Source organism: Mytilus trossulus, chromosome 8 (assembly GCF_036588685.1).
Source record: "Mytilus trossulus isolate FHL-02 chromosome 8, PNRI_Mtr1.1.1.hap1, whole genome shotgun sequence".
In the NCBI taxonomy this organism is placed as follows: Eukaryota; Metazoa; Mollusca; class Bivalvia; order Mytilida; family Mytilidae; genus Mytilus; species Mytilus trossulus.
Window position 1 is genome coordinate 3,780,056 of NC_086380.1, and position 24,137 is coordinate 3,804,192.

General features: G+C 31.5%; 1 protein-coding gene across 4 annotated transcripts in view; it reads right to left on the reverse strand.

The window, feature by feature from the left end:
- Positions 1-23,343, reverse strand: part of LOC134728139 (TNF receptor-associated factor 4-like) — a 54,901-nt gene extending 31,558 nt beyond the window's left edge. Inside the window, exon 1 of one of the 4 annotated variants that reach the window (XM_063592592.1) lies at positions 23,120-23,343. In XM_063592592.1, the coding sequence (XP_063448662.1) occupies positions 23,120-23,262 (143 nt within the window). In that variant the 5' untranslated portion in view covers positions 23,263-23,343. Of the gene's footprint in view, positions 1-802; positions 874-20,040; positions 20,137-23,119 lie in introns of those variants that run through there. The other 3 variants (XM_063592594.1, XM_063592595.1, XM_063592601.1) reach the window with 3 other exon arrangements.
- Positions 23,344-24,137: the final 794 nt, after the last annotated feature.

The following is a 24,137-nucleotide window of genomic DNA, read 5'->3' on the forward strand; positions in this document are numbered from 1 at the left end:
CTTCACTTGATTCAGAAAGCAGGGGCACTAACGGTCAATTTAAAATAACCTTCAAATTATTTCAGGGTCTAGAATTTGTAAGCCTTGTTAAACCCTCAATTTGAAAATATGACATATAGAATTATTGAAACCTAAATGAAAGCTCTTTTATCTTTTGAATCTTTTGAAAATTCAATCTTTTATGAATTTTAAAAATTTACTGAGATACTAGTACTTTTATACAAATTTAAGCATATAGCACATATCTTATTCATACATGTATTCTTTTGTCAAAATCTTTTTAAAAGTTATTTCCCTTTTTTTGCAGCTAGTATACTATTGTTTATAAATGATGATTTTATTATGAAGTGCATTTAAATACATCCCTGCCTTTTTTTATAATACATGTATGTAACTTTTTGTGCCATATGAAAATCTGCTACTTCAATAATTTAAAAACTATAAAAAAAAAACAAAAAAAACCCAGAAGTTTCCACAAATCAATCCATAATCAAAATATTGAATTCAAATTTCATCTCAACATTAACACAAATTTATGAAATGTGTTCCTTTGAAAAAATATGTAAACTTTTTTTACCTCTGTGATATATAGTTATATATATTTCATTATAAACTTTTATTTTAATACAATTACATATAATTTAATACATTACTGTGTGTTAAATATCAAAATTGTTCCAAAGGGAATATATTTATATTTCAAATTCCTATGAAAAACTGATTTACCATGTGGATGTGCATTTACTTTTTTTTAAACTAAAATCATCTACCATGAGTTTCACAAATAAAAAAAAACACATACTTAGGTAGATAATATTCACCTTGTCATTTTTTTCTGTAAACATACTTGTAAGACAACCTTATTTCAAATGAACGCTATATGTTCTATACTTGTTTTATAAACTGATATCTATGTTTTGGTCCAGCGATAAAATCTTTAACAACATACATTTTTATGTAACACACCTCTAATAAAGAAATAAATCTTCACAAATTTATCTAATAAAGAAATGAATTGTTATCTTTTAATGTACAAGATAGCCCTTGGCTAAGGTTGGACCTTCTATCTATACACAAAATCAATCAAATTAATTTTAATAATCAGATTCTATGGTTAAAGCCCTTGGGTTCTATGACTAAACTTTTCAGTTGTCTTCCAACTGTACATGGTATATGAAATTGGCTTGAAATTAATGGATTCTGATACCCCTAGTGGATAACGGACAGTGGCATGGTGTCCATTGTGAAGATGATAGAATAAAAGAAAGATTTCAAATTAATTTAATAATGGTTCAGCTCAGACTATGGTCAGTAAGGAATCGAATAAAAGAATGATTACAAATTGATGAGTTGATGGTTGAACTTTTTCATTAGATTAATGAGATCAAATTTTATCTGGATTATTATCTTTAAAAGTCACGCATATGGAATAAATTTAAAATATCAACCTTTGATGTATCAAAAAGCGCAATTTTACATTAGCGAGCATCAAACACTTGAAACAGGTTTTTAGATTCTTCATCTGTCCCTTAAGTCGAACTTTTTACTATGCAAAACTTCTTTTGAATGTTATTTCATATATGACGCGTCCAGTTGCAGGAATTTCTCACTACATTGAAGACCTGTTGGTGACCTTCTGCTGTTGTTTTTTCTATGGTCCGGTTGTTGTCTCTTTGACACATTCCCCATTTCCATTCTCAATTTTATTTAGTATATAGTTATCAAAGGTACTTGGTACCAGAATTATAACTTTATACACCAGATGCTCGTTTCGTCTTCATAAGACTCATCAGTGACGCTCAGATCTAAATAGTGAGGCAAGGTTTTTCAGTAATGTATAATTGAATAGTTAATGTAGTAAAATCTCAAAATGATAATGACAGTGATTAATTATAAGGTTAATGATGTCGTTAAAAGCTTTCTCTCATAACCATCTGATAATGATAATAGATTTTAATTCATTGTCAACAACACCTGAACATTTAGTGGTGAATCTTAGCGGTAAAATGTTAGGAACATAAATCTTGACTGCTTACTTTAAAAAAAAATGTGCCATTATATCCGTGCTAACTAAATTTTATAACTTTGATAATTTAATCACATTGAAGCTTAAACGATTATGACCTTAAATATCACAGAAACATAAATAAATGTGAAATGGTGACATTCAAAATTATTTTAACGTTTCCAGCATGAAGTATTTTCTATGCCTTGATGTTGCAATTTTTACATGCAAAGGACTTGATACATCAAAAGTCAAGGGGACACTGAAGAAAGTGATGATCATCATCTTCAAATTCACCCTTAAATACACATAAATCTTAAACCTAGCTACTGCAAAATGTGTTATATGTACTAGTAGTGTTTAAATCAGATAAAAGTTACTTTAAATGGCTTATGTTGTGCTTTTACACTAGGTTAGGGGAGGGTTGAGTGTTCACAAACATGTTCAACCCCGCCATAATCTCTATTAGCCTCTTCCTAGGCAGAAGCTGTAGTTCAGTGATTGTTGGTGGTTCAAGTTTGTTTTTTATAAACTATTTTGTCAAAAATTAGGCCATTTAATGAGTTTGTTTAATACATTTTGACGAATTGTTTCATATATTTCATGTTGTGAACTATTAAAATAAATAGCCATCTATAAGGTATGGGTTTTTTAATTAGTTGAATGCTGTACCGTTGCCTATAATTGCTTACATTCACTTTATTTTAAGTTTGGTGGATATATAAAGTTGTTTCATCGGCAATCAGACCACATATCCTTATTTTTATAGCCCTATATATATTGATATACCGGTACACATATTGGTAGCTCTCTTAATGCTTCTTGATCAGGAATTAATATTTAATTATGCTTACATTATACAACTTTTAAATTGCAAAAATCATGTTATATCATTTCTGATAAACTTTTGGATACTGTTCAAGTTTAAACCATCAATTATCATTCCAATCTCTTCATGTCTATCAAAAATTATAAAGAAATGGACATATTTTTCCATGTTGTTATCAAAAAAAAATTTAAATACTTTTAAGAGGTCATTTTCAGGACACAGTGACCAGGGAATAGGTACATGATGATAGGAATTTGTTTAAACTTCATTGATTTGCTAAACAGCCCTTGCAGGGTTGGTATAAAAGGTATAATAGAAAAGAAACGACATGTTTTTCCATGTTGTTATATTATAAAAGAATGTAACATGCTCTTTAGTGGTCATTTTTAGGACACAGTGACCAGGAAATAGGTACATGATGATAGGAGTCTTTTTACTACCTCAACTGGCTATACAGCCCTCAAACGGTCAGTATAATAGGTACAAAACAATCATGTCCAATTTTATTCAAAGTCATCAATGTCCCTAATCACAGACCCATCAGGTAGCAAACATTAAAGGTGATTACAGGTAATACAGGTATTCTATCACCTGTGTTTTATCTTAGCTTAGTACAGTAAATGCCCAATGTTTCTTAGATAAAATTGAGGGGATGTCCCATTAAATCACCACACACACACAGGTAATTACGATATTGACGATAACGAGGGGTATCTTTATCACACCTGGTTTTTATTTTACCTGATGATTATCTGGTATAGATACAATGTCATCAAACTTATTGTGACGGGTTATATTTTAAGTGGGTGACATTAATGGGGTTACATATGGTAGTATTTCTGTCAGTGACTCAATCAGATGACAATATCTAAAAACAGGGGGGTGGAGGTTCAAGATTTGTTATATAGGTCTGAACCTTGGATTGTCTTTGGGTTACTGTCCTTTTGACATATTCTACAGATCTACTTTTATTTATGTTTATGCATTTCTATTAATTTATGCATATCAGTTTATTTATGCAGATCTGTTTATTTATGCATACCTATTAATTCATGCATAATTGTTGATTCATGAATATCTATTAATGTATGCATATATTTTGATTTATGCATATATCTGTTTATCATTCATGTGCTGTGGGAACTTGTTCCACTCTTCATGAAAGTAGTCCTTTTCTGTGTAATTTTACTTGGATAGTTTTCTGATATTAAAGCAATTTTCAAAATCAAGTCAGTTAAAGAGCTTATCAGATCTTTTTCTCATATATACAGACTGTAAATAAAAATTACTTATTTGATCATGCTTACTTACTGTTGGTATATTTTTACATTGCATTTTTTAGAAATAAATAACATACAAAAATTTCAAAATTTACAGCAAATAAAATTATAACATGCTTCATCAACCCATAAATATCCCAAATGTGTCTTTTTCTCTCAAATACTCTTTTCTAAAAGTTAACTTAAACCTTACCATTAATGGAATTTAATGCTGTACTTTTGTATCCAATTGAATAAGTCAGAATTTGTATAGTTAATGTATCTATTTTTTTCTTTTTTAAATTTGTCATGCAAACAAACAACAAAGGCCTTAAAAGCTACACTTTAGTCTAAAACAAACAAAAAAGGTCAAATGAACAATAGCCAAGTACAAAACAATACATCACTTATAGACAGCCAAGCATGCGAAGTTCACATCTGTTCTAAAGTCTAAAAAAATCAATTTGTTTTATATGTTAATGATATAATGACCCTTAGGACATATGAATTATATTTTCATTTTTCAGGGTAAATATACATTAAATCACTTCTGGTTGAAATTATATTCTAAGACTTATCTACTAAGAAAATAAATACTTATTGATCATATGTAATGTATATTCAGAAATTATTGCAATGTTTTTATAATTGCAAAAATGCAAGTGAGTTATAATTGCAATAAGTTAAACTCGCATTTTGAGTTTTTTTATATAAATTACACAGGATTATAATGAAAAATTGCAAAATAAATGCAAACAATAGTTTCTGAATTTACACTACATTAAATACTTGTACTGTTTGGAATCAATTACATAACTGTTAGATCGATATTACTAGTATTTTTTTTAAAGGGGACATTTAAACACAAAAAGAACTTTAATATTTTTGGGGTGCATTGTTATTCAAAATACCACTTTGACAGATTATCTTTTCTTACTAGTATAACTAGCTAAGATAAAATTGGACACAACAAGTGAAACTGCTACTACTGCTCACTGATGATACCCCCGCCGCAAGTGGATAATATTAATAGTGTAAAAATATGCAAGTGTTCGGTAAACAGGAAGTTGTCGAGTGATGAATCTGAAAATGCATCACACGGTATAGCTGACTTATATAAATCCTGAAAACAAATTTCAGAAATCCTTGTATTGCAGTTCCTGAGAAAAATGTGATGAAAATTTTCAACTTGGCTATCATGTGTAAAATCATACAAGTGTTCGGTAAACAGGAAGTTGTCAAGTAATCAATCTGAAAACGCATCACACAGTATAGCTGACTTAGATAAACCCTGAAATTAAATTTCAGAAATCCTTGTATTGTAGTTCCTGAGAAAAATGGGACGAAAAATATTCATGGGACGGACGGACGGACTGACAGACAGAGGTAAAACAGTATACCCCCCTTTTTAAAGCGGGGGTATAAAAAGGGGGGTTGAAAGGGAGGCTTTGTTGTGATATCTCTAGCAATAAAGTTTATTCATTTTTTATTGGTCATAAATCTCAATTGTTTACCCCTTCCTGCTAATCAAATCTCAAGCTTTCTTTCTTACTTTTTTTATTCATGTCAAGCGATGAAATTTAAATCAAGGCACCATTAACACTTAATTTTTGAGTACCTTGTGTTTGTACATAATTTTCTATTTCAAAAATATTAATTACAAGCAGATATTTTTTTCTATTCAAACAAATATATTGCTTTTCTTTCTGTTACAAGAGTATATTTACTTTTTCTTTATTAATTGTTTAACTAATCATTAATTTTGTATACATTTAAAATTTCTGGTCAATGAATTTATATCTTATTTCTAAAGAACTTATATAAATAATGAGGTAAACCTAGCATAGATTTAAAGGTTAAAAAGTAAACACGGCCCACACACAAATGTCATAGTGTCTTGATCTCAAATTTTACAAAATCTGCCAACTATATATATATATTTTTTTATAAAATATCAATGAAGATTTAATCGCTATATGATTAAAATTATACAAAAAATACAATTTTTTTCACTATATATAATATGTCTCTCACAAGTCATTAGATAATCATGATAGAAGCACTGCCTATTTACAAAAGTATTCCAATGAGCACACAATATGATTATAAATGAAATATATTAAAAAAATGAAATAAGATACAGATGAACAATTAAAATGCACAAATTTAAGAAAAACTTTAAACATCATGGCAAAGTAAAAACAAACAACACCAGCACCTAAGAAAAATAATTGACCCATTGGTCAAAGAAAAACAGCCAACTTCATGGTCAAAGAAAAATAGTCAACACCATGGTCAAAGAAAAACAGCCAACACCATGGTCAAAGAAAAGCAGTCAACACCATGGTCAAAGAAAAATAGTCAACACCATGGTCAAAGGAAACAGTCAACACAATGGTCAAAGAAAAACAGTCAACACCATGGTCAAAGAAAAATAGTCAACACCATGGTCAAAGAAAAACAGCCAACACCATGGTCAAAGGAAAACAGTCAACACTATGGTCAAAGAAAAGCAGTCATCATCAAGGTCAAAAAAATAGTTGAATTAAAAAATCAAATTAATTTTGCAAATTTAATTACTACTATACAGACCTAAAGATTTAAAAATTGTATTATGCATGAATTTTTTTTTCTAGTTAAGACAAAAAAATAAAATATAACAGACCTCTAATATTCCAGGCCTACCCTCTCGAGCTTGACAGTTTTCCCATGATGTCATCTTCAACCACTAATGTCAAACTGTCCAGTGCAAATTATTTGGCAGATATACAAAATACTTCTGAATCACTTACATGTAAAAAATCTTCTGTCATATTTCAACAAAGGATGTTATTTTAACATTTAAAAAAAGTACAAGAATTCAATCTTTAATATAAACAGATATATAACCTCTTATAAATGATTAATAATTTCACATAAGTATAAAAATATTACTTCAGATAACTTGCCTATCATCTAGAAATTATTTCAGAGAAAAGTAAAAAGAAAGCCTCTATTTTCGGATCACTTGAAAGTAAACTATCTAGTTGAAGACCATAACTTTGACCTTATTCATGTTATTATGGTTTACTTTTATAAATTGTGAATTGGATGGAGAGTTGTCTCATTGGCACTCATACCACATCTTCTTATATCTATCTAATGAAACTTGATATCACATTTTCTTCGTCAGAAGTGGCAAATGAGCTCAAAAGTATATTAAACCATTTATTTTGGGAATCGTCACAAAAAAAGCTTTCAATTAAAACTTGGAGTGATATTTTCTTAATGGAAAGAAGAGCCATTAAACTTACAGATTTCAGACATGTACATAAAAACCACATACTCTTTAATAGGTATATTAAATGCCAATGTGACTTTTAGTAAATCAGAAGCTGTTTAATTACTTAGAAACTTGATGTGGAAAGACCTCAAAATAGTCTCTGAAAGGAACACAGTAATTACTGAATTAAGTGATCATACCTTTTTTTTATTTACTAAGTACTTAATAATATATTGATGTCTGCAAGTTAACTGATACACTACAAAATTTTATTTTATTTTTCCAATTTTGACTGAAAATGATTTAATTATCTCCCTTTGTACAAAAAGTCATCAAATTGAAACATTATACAGGTGATAATTATTTCCTTATTGAATTTAACCTATAAAAGGATGTTTACATTACCTGTTAAAGACCCTCGGATTATCTCAGATTATCTCATACCTGTCCATGTCAGGTGACAACCTATGTGTTAAAAGTCATCTAAACAATGATACCATGATAGTCAATACACATAATATTGATGAAAAACTAAAAAAAGACTTGCAGGGACCCCACACATTGGTGTTGGTTAAGCTCAGGGACCAATGTTTAAAAATAAATATGAAATTGGAATAAAGATTGACAATAAAATAGTTCTCTGTTTTAGTAGATAAATATTTAGTGTTAAAATACATCAAGATGGTCTACAGTGAAAGATTCTAGGTGCTGCATGATCAGAGGAGGGGTGCAAGGGGCCCTGTCACACCCTTTTCCTGGAAAAATTTGGTTGATCTTATGGGGAATCACTAAAGTATAACCAGAGCAGGCCCCTTCTTGGGCAGTAAGTGGCCCCATTTACGAAAATTTCTGGATCTGCCACTGCTGAAGTGTGTAATTTTTTTTATTTACAAAACAGTTTTCCATTTATTGATCCATATAAATGCTATAATGTTTCTTTTTTTGGGTCTACAACTCTTGAGGTGCCTCAATATCAGTGAATCCAGCTATCAGGTTTTTGGTTTGGGGCATTTCTGGTGCAGACAGGTTCAGAACTTAATACAGTGTTGATTCATTCCATTTACTTTATCCTAGCATTTATATTCTACTTGCTTTGTACTCTAAAAAGTGTATACAAGTACAGCATTATGTTTTAGAAACGCGCGTCTGGCGTATAAAATTATAATCCTGGTACTTTTGTTAACTATTTACACCACTGGGTCGATGCCACTGCATTGTCATAAAATTTGTAAATTTTTATTAACATTTTCCACTGAAACTACTGGGCCAAGTTCATTATAGATAGAGATAATTGTAAAGTAAGATTTACAAACACATCACCATCACTAAAACACAATTTTGTCATGAATCCATCTGCTTCCTTTGTTAAATATTCACATAGACCAAGGTGAGCGACACAGGCTCTTTAGAGCCTCTAGTTTGTAATCAGGAATACTATATGTTATTCAGGTCTCAGACAGGGTAAATATGTATACTGTGACATTCCCAACTTAGAGTTTATATCCCGTGAGCCGAAGGCGAAGGGGATATAAGCCTTCGGCTCAGGGGATATAAACTCTAAGCCAGGAATGTCACAGTATATACCCTGTCTGAGACATGAATTACACATATATTACGGATTACCCCTGACTTAAATTATTTTCCAGTGCAGGTATTTGTTGACAACCCATATACTAAGTATAAGTTGAAAAACCCAACCTGATATGTTCAGCATACGTGAAGGATTTTCTAATTTGCTGTGAACATAATTATATTGTGTATGTAATAATTTATAATAACACTTTTAACATTATATTTAAATATTAAAAGTGTTAATTGCGTGATTTTGTATCAAAAATGTATTATTGACTGAAGCACGTCATTATTTTCCCTCTGTGAGCCTCTGACAGTCTGATAGCTTTTGACTACGTCACATAGTAACCGGTATTATGATGACGTTTCTGAAGTTCCAATTGGGGATAAAAACGTCGTATACTGTGGATTCATTATTATTCGTTGGATACAAATTTTCGTGGATTTCGTGGGCACAGTTAAACCACGAAATTTAATGTTCAACGAATGATAAATATTCTATAGGTTTGTATGCAGACTTTAGCAAAACCACGAAATTAAATACCACGAATATGCAAGTTTTTCTTAATCCACGAAAATTGGTACGCACGAAAATAAATGAATCCACAGTATACCCCTGCAGTTTCCTGAATTTATACTGACATCTCTGTGTTGTTATCCAATAACAAACTTCGACACATTTGTAATCCGTAATATAATGGGATATGGGGCAATGTAAATAATGGAATCCTAATTTTATATGAAAAAAGTTAACAAAAATAACCTATATATATCGATATATTTACATTGGAATATAAAAGTGCATATTAGTATTTAAAAGTAAATCTTTTGTTATTAACAACCAAGCAAGCTCAGTTTATAAAGTTTTGCTTTGTTTTTGCTATCAATCTCGGGAAGTGTTCCTAAGTACAGCATACAAAATTGTCCTGCCATTGCAAGTCCTATGGAACATGGATACTCCGCTATTCCTTTGTCTTTAGTGCTGATGTATGTGATCAGGTGACCTGAAGAATTTAAGATATGAAGTGCATAGTTGTCGGAGTCAACAACAATGACATTGTCAGCAGTGGTGGTTGTTAAATCGGTTGGTGTAAATGGAGTATCTTCTGTATTGATGGCTGGACTTCCACAATATGTATTTAGTATGTCCTCATGTCCAAGAACTACCACTTTACCTTCATTTCCATTACAAAATGAATCAATCACTAAAATATTATCATTGTTAGTTGAAGTTATTCTCAATGGGTAGGTAAATGAAATAGCTTTAGTCTGGTCCTCACTGTAAACCTTATCACGATTCCCCTTATGGTCCATTACTATCACAATGCCTTTGTCTTTGTCTTCTTCTGTTTTAAATCCTCCTACTATCACCTTATTTTTACTGGTTACATAAATAGATAGTGGCTGATATGGATCCACATTATAAACAGTATCTACAACTTTATTTGTTCCACTTTTGATTTGTTTTAGTATTGGTTCAACACTAGCTATAAGTAAATCATTACCAGGAGTAATGGCTATCCCTAAAGCATAAATGTTAAAACTAGATATTACCTTTAGCTTATTCCCTTCACATTTTACTTTCTGTAATCCTGTGTGTGAAGAAAATAATCTCATCCCCTTTTTATGGATTCCTTCACCAACCCACAACGAATCATCTAAGGATATTGCAAGTTGAACAATCCCCCTTAACTTGGTTTGATATTCTTCAACAACAGTAATATCGACATTGGCAGGATCCTTGCTGGAGGATGGTGTACTGCCAACATCTTTGCTAGGTGATGATGGACTCCCGATATCCTTGATGGCTAGAATCCTATGCTCCCCAGCAGTTTTAAATTTCGGATGAATGTTATTCTTACATGCACTACACATCAGTAGGTCACACTCTAAACATTTCCAGGATATTTTAGGATCCTTCTCACATAACTGACACTGAATTGGAGACTGGATTCCTAAAATTGGTTTGGATAGAGCCATATCGAACAGAGTAGAATGTAAATATTTGTGTAGAGTCCAGATAGATATTGTTAGAGATACCTTGTTTTACCACTTGGGTTTTACTTCCTAGTTTAAAAGGGATCAAGGGTAGAATTATTTAGATTTCAACATTCATATGTAAATTATGGTATACATTATGTTTTAAATGGAATGAAAAATGATATACTTGGATATATTATTTGGTTAATGCACCTATGTATGTTACACTCTAAAAAAACTAGATATGCTTTCAAAAGGTGTATTTTATAAAATACATGTCTTATGGTTTAAATACTTCAGGGTAAACTGATCAGATGATTTTCATATTTGATTTAATTTGTTGATTTAAATAGAAATAATCTTATTATCATTTATTATACTGTAATTTATTGTGGAAGGTAGAGAGCGACACAAAAATTAGGTCTTCTCCTTTATTAGTAGTGATACTGTAATTTATTATGTTAATGTATCCAAAATCTATTTGAAATTTTGAAAGTAATATTTCACAATATAAAATACATCAGTTTAGTACTGTCATATAATTCAAATAGCAACTTTATCCTAAATAGTGTTTTGAAAATTTTAAAGCTGAAAGGTTGAAATTTGCAGATACATAATTTTTTGTTGTAAATTTCATCAGATTCGTGTGAATCTCAATTCACGTGAAATTCACATGAAAATTTTTACGTGAGTTTCATGTATTAAAGCTCCATTGAGGTGAATCTTACGTGAAATTCTTGTGAGCAAATGTTGCCTGTATAGAAGATGTGAATTACCCTATTAATGGGGTGAATAATTGGATCTCTGTACCAGGATAAAGTTTTGATTTGATACAATTATTTTAAAGTTTTGATTTAAAGGTACTGTACATTTAGAAATTATTGCATGTATTTATTATAATTGCAATTTCTGGAGAACGAAATAAAAATGCAAGATTGTTTAATTGTGATTTACTGAAATTTTAATACACACTATGTTTAACCAAAGACAAAATGGCTATATATGGTTTAACTTATTCAGAATGCTTTTAGTTCTGATTAATGCTTTACTTTCGCAGTAACATTAATCACATTAATTAAAATCTGGCAATGATGTCTAAATTTTCAGTTGGTTTGTGTGTCACATAAGCTAGAAACTCAGAAAAGTTGTTGTAGATCTGACAAAGAGGACAACAAAAATGTTTTTGAAGTTGATAGTACATACAGTAAACTAATAGTTATCAAAAGTACCAGGATTATAATTTTATACGCCAGACGCGCGTTTCGTCTACATAAGACTCATCAGTGACGCTCAGATCAAAATAGTTAAAAAGCCAAACAAATACAAAGTTGAAGAGCATTGAGGACCCAAAATTCCAAAAAAGTTTTGCCAAATACGGCTAAGGTAATCTACTCCTGGGGTAAGAAAATCCTTAGTTTTTCGAAAAATTCAAAGTTTTATAAACAGAAAATTTACAATATGACCATATAATTGATATTCATGTCAACACCGAAGTGCTGACTACTGGGCTGGTGATACCCTCAGGGACGAAACGTCCACCAGCAGTGGCATCGACCCAGTGGTGTAAATAGTTATCAAAAGTACCAGGATTATAATTTTATACGCCAGACGCGCGTTTTGTCTACATAAGACTCATCAGTGACGCTCAGATCAAAATAGTTAAAAAGCCAAACAAATACAAAGTTGAAGAGCATTGAGGACCCAAAATTTCAAAAAAGTTTTGCCAAATACGGCTAAGGTAATCTACTCCTGGGGTAAGAAAATCCTTAGTTTTTCGAAAAATTCAAAGTTTTATAAACAGAAAATTTATAATATGACCATATAATTGATATTCATGTCAACACCGAAGTGCTGACTACTGGGCTGGTGATACCCTCAGGGACGAAACGTCCACCAGCAGTGGCATCGACCCAGTGGTGTAAATAGTTATCAAAAGTACCAGGATTATAATTTTATACGCCAGACGCGCGTTTTGTCTACATAAGACTCATCAGTGACGCTCAGATCAAAATAGTTAAAAAGCCAAACAAATACAAAGTTGAAGAGCATTGAGGACCCAAAATTTCAAAAAAGTTTTGCCAAATACGGCTAAGGTAATCTACTCCTGGGGTAAGAAAATCCTTAGTTTTTCGAAAAATTCAAAGTTTTATAAACAGAAAATTTATAATATGACCATATAATTGATATTCATGTCAACACTGAAGTGCTGACTACTGGGCTGGTGATACCCTCGGGGATGAAACGTCCACCAGCAGTGGCATCGACCCAGTGGTGTAAATATAGTTAACAAAAGTACCAGGATTATAATTTTATACGCCAGACGCGCATTTCTAAAACATAATGCTGTACTTGTATACACTTTTTAGAGTACAAAGCAAGTAGAATATAAATGCTAGGATAAAGTAAATGGAATGAATCAACACTGTATTAAGTTCTGAACCTGCCTGCACCAGAAATGCCCCAAACCAAAAACCTGATAGCTGGATTCACTGATATTGAGGCACCTCAAGAGTTGTAGACCCAAAAAAACAAACATTATAGCATTAATATGGATCAATAAATGGAAAACTGTTTTGTAAATAAAAAAAATTTCACACTTCAGCAGTGGCAGATCCAGAAATTTTCGTAAATGGGGCCACTTACTGCCCAAATATTTACATTCTACTCTGTTCGATATGGCTCTATCCAAACCAATTTTAGGAATCCAGTCTCCAATTCAGTGTCAGTTATGTGAGAAGGATCCTAAAATCTCCTGGAAATGTTTAGAGTGTGACCTACTGATGTGTAGTGCATGTAAGAATAACATTCATCCTAAATTCAAAACTGCTGGGGAGCATAGGATTCTAGCCATCAAGGATATCGGGAGTCCATCATCACCTAGCAAAGATGTTGGCAGTACACCATCCTCCAGCAAGGATCCTGCCAATGTCGATATTACTGTTGTTGAAGAATATCAAACCAAGTTAAGGGGGGTTTTGCAATTAGCAATATCCTTAGATGCTTCATTGTGGATTGGTGAAGGAAACCACAAAAAAGAAATACGATTATTTTCTTCACACACAGGACTACAGAAAGTCAAATGCGAAAAAAATAAACTTAAGGTTATTTCTAGCTTTAATATTGATGTTTTCACGATAGCCATTACTCTTGGTAATGACTTACTTATAGCTACTGATGAACCAATCCTAAAACAAATCAAAAATGGAACAAATAAAATTGTAGATACTGTTTATAATGTGCATCCATATCAGCCAACATCTATTCATGTTACCAGAAAAAATAAAGTTATAGTAGGAGTTACACATGATACAGAAGACAAAGGTATAGTGATAGTTATGGACCAAGATGGGAATCATGTTAAGGTTTACGGTGAGGACCAGACAAAAGGTATTTCATTTACCTTCCCATTGCAAATAGATGCAACTAACAATGAAAATATTTTTGTAGTTGATTCATTCGGTAATAAAAATGAAGGTGAAGTGGTAGTTCTTGGACATGAGGACATAATAAATACCTATTCTGGAAGTCCAGATATACATGTACCATTTACACCCAGTGATTTAATATCAACGCCTGCTGACAATGTCATTGTTGTTGACACTGACAACTATGCACTTCATATCTTAAATTCGTCTGGTAACCTGATTACATACATCGACACTAAAATCAAAGGGATTGTGCAGGATCCATATTCAATAGGACTAACAATGGAAGGACAATTTTGTGTGCTGTACTTAGGAACATATACTGCTGTTGAGAGTAAAGACAAAGCCAAACTTTATAAACTGAACTTGGTTGGTTGTTAATACCAACAGATTTACTTTTAGATACTTAATATACATAATTATGTTCCAATGAAAAGATATCAATACATATACTTTTTTTTTCTTCTTTTCTATAAAATTAGGGTTTCATTAATATCATTGCCACATATTCCTTTGTATTCCTAATTAACTTAAATTAATACTGACAATGCTTCCAAGTGTGACTGGTTTAAAGGTTTGTCTTCTTTAAAATACAGGATTTATAAAGTCACCATAAGTCCGACTATATAAATTCTTGTTGAAATACATGTGTATCTATCTTTTCAAACAACTAGTTTTTGCCTGTTTGTCTTCTTTTTTATTTTTATTCAGTCCTTGGATAATTTTACTTACACATTAAACATTTAAAAATTTAAAGTTCAAGTTATTCAAGTACAAATATTTTTCACATCTTTTTATTCTGTAAGAATAGTAAATGAAATCTGGAAACATTTAGTCATTGTCTGATCTTGAATTTACCCTTGTTGCAAAGTATCACAGGTTCATATGGTATTGGCAATCATTAGTCATATTACAAATAAGAAGATGTGGTATGATTGCTAATTATAAAACTCTCCATCCAAGTCACAATGTAAAATAAGTTAACAATTTAATATAAGTTCAGCACCTAGCCTTGACTCAGGCCGAACAGCAAGCTATCAACATGACAAAGGGCCCAAAAATTACTAGAGCTAGATTACCGTATAAAGACTATAGATGCTAATAATTGTGTATCAGCAGATCATATAAAACTAGCTCATAATTAAGTCAGAATCATGTTTTCTCAGGTCCACTAGTTTGTTATCTGAACATCTATATTGTCTCCCTTTTCACAAGGAATGTTTTTCAGAAGCTAAAACTTCCAAAAATATTATTTAAAATAATATTTTTGGAAAAATCTTCCATTCATGATTACAAACAGGTAGATATGGTATGATTGCCAATAAGACAACACTCCTCAAGAGACCAAATGACACAGAAATTAACAGTGACAGCCTTCAACAATGGGCAAAGCCCATACCTGAGTCAGCTAAAAAAGGTACTGAAATAACAAACATTTTAAACGAGCAAACTAACAGCCTAATTTATGTACAAAAAATGAACAAAAAAAACCAGGTAACACATCAACAGTTACAACAACCACTGAATTACAGGCTCCTGATTTGTTGTCATTTGTTTATGTGTTACATATTTGTTTTTCGTTCATTTTTTACATAAATAAGGCCATTAGTTTTCTCGTTTGAATTGTTTTACATTGTATAATCGGAGCCTTTTATAGCTGACTATGTGGTATGAGCTTTGCTCATTGTTGAAGGCCGTACGGTGACCTATAGTTGTTAATGTTTGTGTCATTTTGGTCTTTTGTGGATAGTTGTCTCATTGGCAATCATATCACATCTTCTTTTTTATACATACAATTACAACAACCACTGAATTACAGGCTCATGATTTGGGACAGACACATACATACATAATGAAGTCCATCAGAGTCATTAGATATACATTGGCAGTTGGATGGAAAGGAAAAAAATGTTTATATCCCTAAAACTTCATTTTCCATAGTGGTGGCTATAAAAACTAGAAATATCTACCCCTTTAATGATTGAGAGATCGCCATTCATGGATCAAAACATTTCTGATCCTAACAATGCACTTCCTCAATTAACCATATTCCTGTCATAATACACTACATTCAACAGATACTTGTTGAAGGACTGAACCTTTGTATAAATGTCAAAATATTTATGAACTTTAAAAATAAAATTCATTTTCCACAGGAAATCACAGAAACACGGGACAAAGAGCAGGAAAGACAGATCATTACACTAACTCATTGTCGTAACCCTAGCTGACGGATAAATAATTGAAATATTAAACATTATAACAAATCTTTTCTTGTAATATTTACTTTTTATAGCAAGGGTCTCGCTTTAATCAAATGATCACAAATCATGTTTTCCACTTTAATGTCTTAATAAAAGGTTAGGGAATGAGCAATTTAAGAATGCATTTCCTTGGTTTATTAACAACCCATAAACCAGATACAGTTAAAAAATTAGATATATCTGTTATAGCCATATAACTCAAACTAGAGACTTATAAAGGCTTTTAGCAGATACTGTGGGTTTTATGCTACAATTCAAAGAATGCATGGTTACAACTAAATGGTAGAATTGCAAAACTAATAGTTCTAAATAAATGATATTGGTGCACTTCTTTAAATGCTTTTGATGAAGCATATGTTTCAATGCTTGTAAATAACAGTGAAATCTACTTATTTTTACAATGTAGCAAAATTAAGGCAACTGTTGACTTCCAAAACATATATAAAATAGATATAAGAAAAGGACACTTGCAATCATCAAATATATTGCTAAAATTCGACAAAATTCGACGATCTTAAAAATATGCAAAACACACACTAAAAAAATTAAGGCTTACAGTTGGAAAGACTAGCTATCACTTGAATTATCAAATGGTCCTAGACCCAGAGTTTTGACCACCAAAATTTATGAAGGACTATCACAAGTTTTGTACTTCACAAAAGAAGAGGACAATCAGATTTTCTTCAAGGACATCAGCGTGTAAAAGATTTGGACATTTTATTATTTAAAGCAAATTTGAATTCCTGCTGAAGTTCACAGTAGGTTTGTCAGACTTGCATGCGTTTTGCAGTTCACAAAATGTGACCTAAACATTTGTCAAAAATATAAAAGAAATATTCAGTAAATACATATCACTTTGGTATCAGCAGCCTAGCTCTCTTTAAAAGTGTAGAATAACTATTTGTGACTTGTGAATTTTATGCAAATTTAGTATATTTCGATCATAAATATTAAAATGCATATTTTCCTATCTCATTCTATGTGCAACCCGCATTCCGTGAATTCAATGTTCTACTTGATAAAATAGAAAAGTCAATATGTAATACAATAATAAATTTATTAAAAAGATTTACCATATATGTAATTTCATAAATAAGATCAAAAAGTAAGTACATTGTGTATATAAGCCGATTTAAAATTTAATACCTTCAAAATTTGATATGTTTCTAACTTTAAAAGTCAAAATTGAATATACAAATTTGGAATTTTTAAAATACCTGTCTATGAAAGCCTTTGATGTCTAGATTAGTGCATATTTTGTTTAACTAAGATAGCAAGTTAAACAAAACTGACTTGTACAATGTAAATTACCTGCAACCTATGGTAATCTATATCTAGACTTTTTTTTTGCTGATATCAGCGGAAATAAAATTTAGGTGAAAACAACATTGTTGAAAGAATATTTCTAGTTCCAATAGAAACCACAGCCTAAAGGCCCAACCCAATATATTTTCTCACTTTATTATATATATACACATTTTATGATGCAGAAATTTCAAATTGATTTCATAAAAAAAAAATCTTTTCCATTTAAGGGTACTTTAAAAAAAAAACCACCCTAGTTTTTCTTCCTACAGATACCAATGATCAACCCTTGGAAAGCAAATATCCATTAACTACAACGGTAACCCATCCTAAAAATAATCTATTAACTTTTTGAGGACAGTTATTTTTTCGTTAACTCCACCCTTCCTTAAAACAGAATCAATATGAAGTTAAACAAACAGTTTAAATGTCTCTATATAGGTTATATATACCCTTTTATTGATGCTGTAAATATACATAATCTAAGTAGCATAGATTTAACTTCCAATAAAAACTCACTAAATCAATATTATTTTAATAGCAAGGATTTCACATCAATTCAATAAGGTTTAATGTATTATGAAGTTTAAAGTGTTTCAATGCAATTCTGTTAACAAATTACCAAATGATTTATACATTTATACTCTCAGTTGCAAGTAAAGAAATATTTACCAGGGGCGGATCCAGCCATTTTAAAAAGGGGGGTCCTAACCCAGGACGAAAGGGGGGGTTCCAACCATCGGAATCTCCCCTCTGGATCCGTGCCTGTTTACTTTTCACATTAGTATCTGTAAATTTATTATATTTCATCAGACACATAATAGTCCCTGATTTTTGAAGAAAACAGTTTTTGCCATTTTTTAAGGGTGTTAACAACAGTTTCAAGCTTTCACCGAAAAAAGACCTGAATCTGAAATTTGTCAAATACCACAAAATGTATTACATGTACATGTATTCCTGAAAATACAATTTTCTCCAACTCAAGAAAACATGTACAAATGAAAAGAAATAAAAACAAATTAATAAAGGCATAGAATTTTTGATAGTAAAGCTACATAGTTTTAATTCAAAACTGAGAAACATGTTCTATAGCTAGTTCTTTAAAATTGAACATCAAAAATATGAATGTTTGTCACAACCATTGTAGGCCTACGGAACATGAACAAATTGGACCTGTCCTTATTAGAATTGACCTTACAGACCAGTTCCATTTTATAATTGCACAAGCAAGATCATTTTCGAAATATAGTGTGAATATAACACTGCAATGCATCTTATTTCCCAGCATTCACAAGTGTTTGTGAATGCGTTGTATTTTTTTAGAGTTCACAAGTGCTTGTGAATGCATCTTATTTTCCAGTGTTCACAAGTGCTTGTGAATGCATCTTATTTTCCAGCATTCACAAAAACTTGTGATTGCATCTTATTTTCCAGCGTTCACAAGTCCTTGTAAATCCATATCTTATTACCCAGCTTTCACAAGTGTTTGTGAATGCGTTTTTTTTTTTTGAGTTAACAAGTGCTTGTGAATGCATCTTATTTTGCAGCATTCCCAAGTGCTTGTGTGCATCTTATTTCTGAGCATTCACAAGTGCTTGTGTGCATCTTATTTCTGAGCATTCACAAGTGCTTCTCAAAAATCTGATGTACAGTAGTTGTCGTCTGATTATGTAATTTATACGTGTTTCTCGTTTCTCGTTTTATTTATATAGATTATACCGTTGGTTTTCCTATTTGAATGGTTTTACACAAGTAATTTTGGGGCCTTTAATAGCTTGTTGTTGGGTGTGAGCCACGGCTCCATGTTGAAGACCATACATTGACCTATAATGGTTTAGTGTTAAAATTATGGAGAGTTGTCTCATTGGCACTCACACCACATCTTCCTATCTTTATCTTATTTTCCAGTATTTATCTATGTATTTCCCAGTGTTAACAAGTGCTTGTGAATGCATCTTTTTTTGGACCAGTGTTCACAAGTGCTTGTAACTGCATCTTATTCGCTTGCAGCACTGCTATAAATAATTCTTATTGCTTATTTTTAGTATATATCTTTGATTTTTGCAGCTTTAAAACTTGTTCATAATTTTGTCAAAATTGTAATTCTATCCCTTTAACTGTAATAAAGCTGATACTAACAAATTACCACCAGAACAGGCAAAAAACATTTCCATGTGTTTCTTCTTGTAAGGCTTCATGTCCATAATGATAACTAATATTCACCTGTAGTGTATATCTACCTCTTAATTAGGAGTTGTCCAGATAAGTAATCAAAGGATTGAGGTCATACAAACCAATTAAGGTAATCCCTATCTAATGAGTGATCTAATTATTGGTAATTATATCACCTTTTATATATAAATTGCATCAATTTGAAGGAGGGGTGTGAAAACTATTGTATTTTGTTCAGATGAAATCTTTGATCTCAAGTGCACATTTGCACCTTAAGCAATTACATACGGTGACATTTGAAAGCAATTTAAGATGAAATAAAGAAATGGTTTTGTCATAATTATAAATTTACATTATTAAAAACACCAAATATAACAAAGAGAATTTAATTTCTACTTTATATGTTATATGATATATGGTATTTTAAATCATCTTGTTTCTATAAGAACTCATCTATGTCATCTATGATACTTTTCAAGTATAAAAGGTTGTACATGTTATTAATACCTAAAGGGAAAGGTTTCATCACATGCTATTTTTATTTACCTATGTAGGTAATTTTCAAGGTGAGAGTATACCTATTTACATGACAAATAGATAAGTACCTTATGTCATAGTCATGTTTTTGTCATCCCAATACTTAAATACTAACACTTGTAAATAATTACACCCAGACAAATAAATGTAAACAATAATTTATGGTTATGTTATTATCCAGGGGCTGATCCAGGATTTCAAGTTAGGGGGGACGCAAAGTTGTTATATTCGCCAAGCGGAGCGAGGCGAAAAAATTTTGGAGGTAAAATTATTGAAATATTTTTCTAAAGAGGGTGCAATGTAGATATCTCGAATTATTGTGAGGTAAAACAAGGGAGAAATTAAAGTTTCAAGCTGAAACCGCATAAATCCTCCCCTAACAACGTATTCGAACAACTTACAGTCGCCATATTTAACAAGAAATCTTTTAGGTTCCATTCATTGAGACTACCCCCATATATTTCCCAACAAACTGAACTGAAGACAATAAGGATAGAGACAGAACTCAGTCCGTAATACACAAGCTGACTCCATATAAAAAATATAGCGATGTTATGTCAATGGTTGCTGGGAAAACTTGTGTTGCATTCATAGTAATCAATCAAATATCTTCAGGGGGGAAACAATAACTATTTTATTAGATTTGTATACGTCCTATTGGTTTCTCCGTACCAAATATCAAGTGACTGACTGGCGGATGGACGGACAGAGGTAAAACAATATGTCCCTAATCCACGAAGAACCTCAGAGTAGTGATGGCAAGGTCTCCTACAAATTGGAAAAATCTACAACAATCTCCTAAAACCCACTAAGGAATTCATATTGCATATATGTGTTTATGAAGATACAGTTATAAAGCTGCAGCCCTAAAAACAGAAGCTGAAGATTATGTGAACATTTTATTTTGATTCTGTTTTCCTATGCAAACCAATCTACAACCAAGACACCAGCACTTGTTGTAAAATTGTCTATATAGCAATATCGGGTAATATCTTAACTAAACCTTGAAAGACAAGGTGCGGGTAGTTGTAACATAAAGAAATACAGGAACACCACAAAATAACTGTTGTTTTGCACATCGTCAGTGTGTCTACATAAGACTCATCAGTGACGCTCAGATCAAAATAGTTATAAAGCCGAACATTATATTTGTTAAAAACGCAACTCAGCGTTTGACACCTTCCATTGAAGTATACAATATTTATAGAACTTAAATAAATCGTAGGTAAGTTGATTTGTAATCACGCTTATCCTGTTAAACTATCTGTTTTATATACTTGAATGTTAAAAAGATGGAATGGTCTCGTGTGATACTTAAAAAAAGTTGAAGACAACCCATGCTTTGCAAATTTTAGGGGGGGCGCACGCCCGCCACGCCCCCGCCTAAATCCGCCCCTGTTATCTATAATATATATAATATCAATTAGTAGTTTTTTTACATAAGTAATGCATAATAATGACCTTACATTTTAAATAATTGTCCCTTAACATATTGTGAAAGAAAAAATATATAGTTTTAATTGATATAAGAACTGAAATATTTTATGAAGTTTTTTTTATGCTGTTAATTACTGTTGAAATTCAGCAAGATCAAATATTTTTACATGTTTTATAAAAATCTTAAACTATCTTGATATCCTATAAATAAACAAACTTGTCCATTTCAGTCAATTGAAATTTACACAATTCAACCCCCCACCCCATCAATGCTAAAAGTTTCCTTCAATTAGAATTTTAACATCTGTACATGTAATAGTGCTTGCCTTAGTACCATCATGGTCATGAGTACATGCACCATCATTATCTACAGAATATAGAGTTTTCTTAGGCAGATCCAGGGGTTCCTGCCCCCTTTAAATTTAGTGGATTATATAGGGAATCACTGAAGCATGACTGGAACCCCCCTTTTTAAATTTAGGTCAGTCAGACCCCCACCCCCCTTTTGTAAAAAGTTCTAGATCCACCACTGGTTTTAAGCCTGCAATTTTTAAACACCTATCCATGACGTCTGTCAGGTGACAAAATTTTTTTCCCTCACAGTCTTACCAGTCTTTGGTGCCAAGTTTAAAAACTAATACTTTAATTAATAAGCTTTTAAAACTTTTATCTATATAAAAGTGAAAATAGAACTCTGCTATTATTTTCTAATAATTTATCCAATTACAATTCAGGCAGTTGATTTGATGTGCCAGTACTGCATCAGGGCATATTTTGAAAAGAAATTGTTTCTGACACTGAGATAATTTGAAATGGTACATTAAATATGAAAATAGATAAAGATGAAATTCAAATTTAAAATTAAAATAGAATTGTGGAGTTTAATGACTTCAGCACAAATCATCAAGCGTATGCAATGTGCAGTCCCTCATGGGGCATGTTGGGTGTTCTGAAATAATTCTTGTGTAAGCAACTGACTGATAAATAAAATATATTTTTTCAGCATAGATGGAACAACACAGCTGATCCAGATCCCATAAATCAAAATCAATAACCACAGGTGTTAACTTACCTTAGAAATTCTTGCAGACAACTCTCACAGAATCGGTGACCACATGTTGTTATCTTGACGGGATTTTTCATTGGCAACCCACAAATCGAGCAATAACATCTTTTCCTTAATTTTTCGACGAAACCTTCTGAATATCCAGGCATTATTGTAAGCTCATGCACAGTTGTATCATGTATGACATTCACCTAGCACTTCCTCTGACGTTTTGTTTAGGGGAGTGTCAGTTGTGACCCACTTTTCCTTTTAGAGGTCCGTAAGCTTCATACAGACATAAAATAAGGTTGTGCAAAGTATATGTTTCTAAACATTTAAATATTGATTGATTTCAAACTAATATTTAAATATATCTGTGACAATTGAATTGTATGATCACTTATTGTGTCGAAAATACAGAGAGCAAATGATTTCCATCGATTTCGTCTTCCTTGTTATTCATGAGGTGGGCGTGTCAAGCCTTGAAAGTGAAAGTAACTCATGTTTCATTTACTTTCACTTTAATTTTATATATTTTTACGCGGGATTACACCTCATGTTGAATATTTTCTTGGTGTTTTCCGATCTACTATCCAATCAGAAAGATTGTAAATTTACTTTCTTAAGCAAACAAGAAGCAAGGATGGTTACGTCTAACTATACTGTATACAAATCCGCTTGATAATAAATAAATAAATAAGCTTTTTTTAGAGTCGGTAAGCCGTATACAAACATAGACAAACATAAGCTCTAATGAGCTTTTTTAACTGACATAGAAGACAGAAGATGTTTTGTAGTGACAAAAAAAAAACCAAACGTTAACTTTAATTGGCTAAAAAACTAGTACATTCGATTTCAATGTATTTCAAATCTGAATCTTAATCCAACATCCTAGAAATTATTGATAAATATCTATAAAACATATATACATTTTTACCGTCTGCACTTTTTGTTCATTTGTAGTTGAAAGGACTTAGGTATACTCTGGGTTCATCCCTTTTACAAAGGCCGATGTTTTAATCCTTTTCTTTTCTTTTTTAAAAGA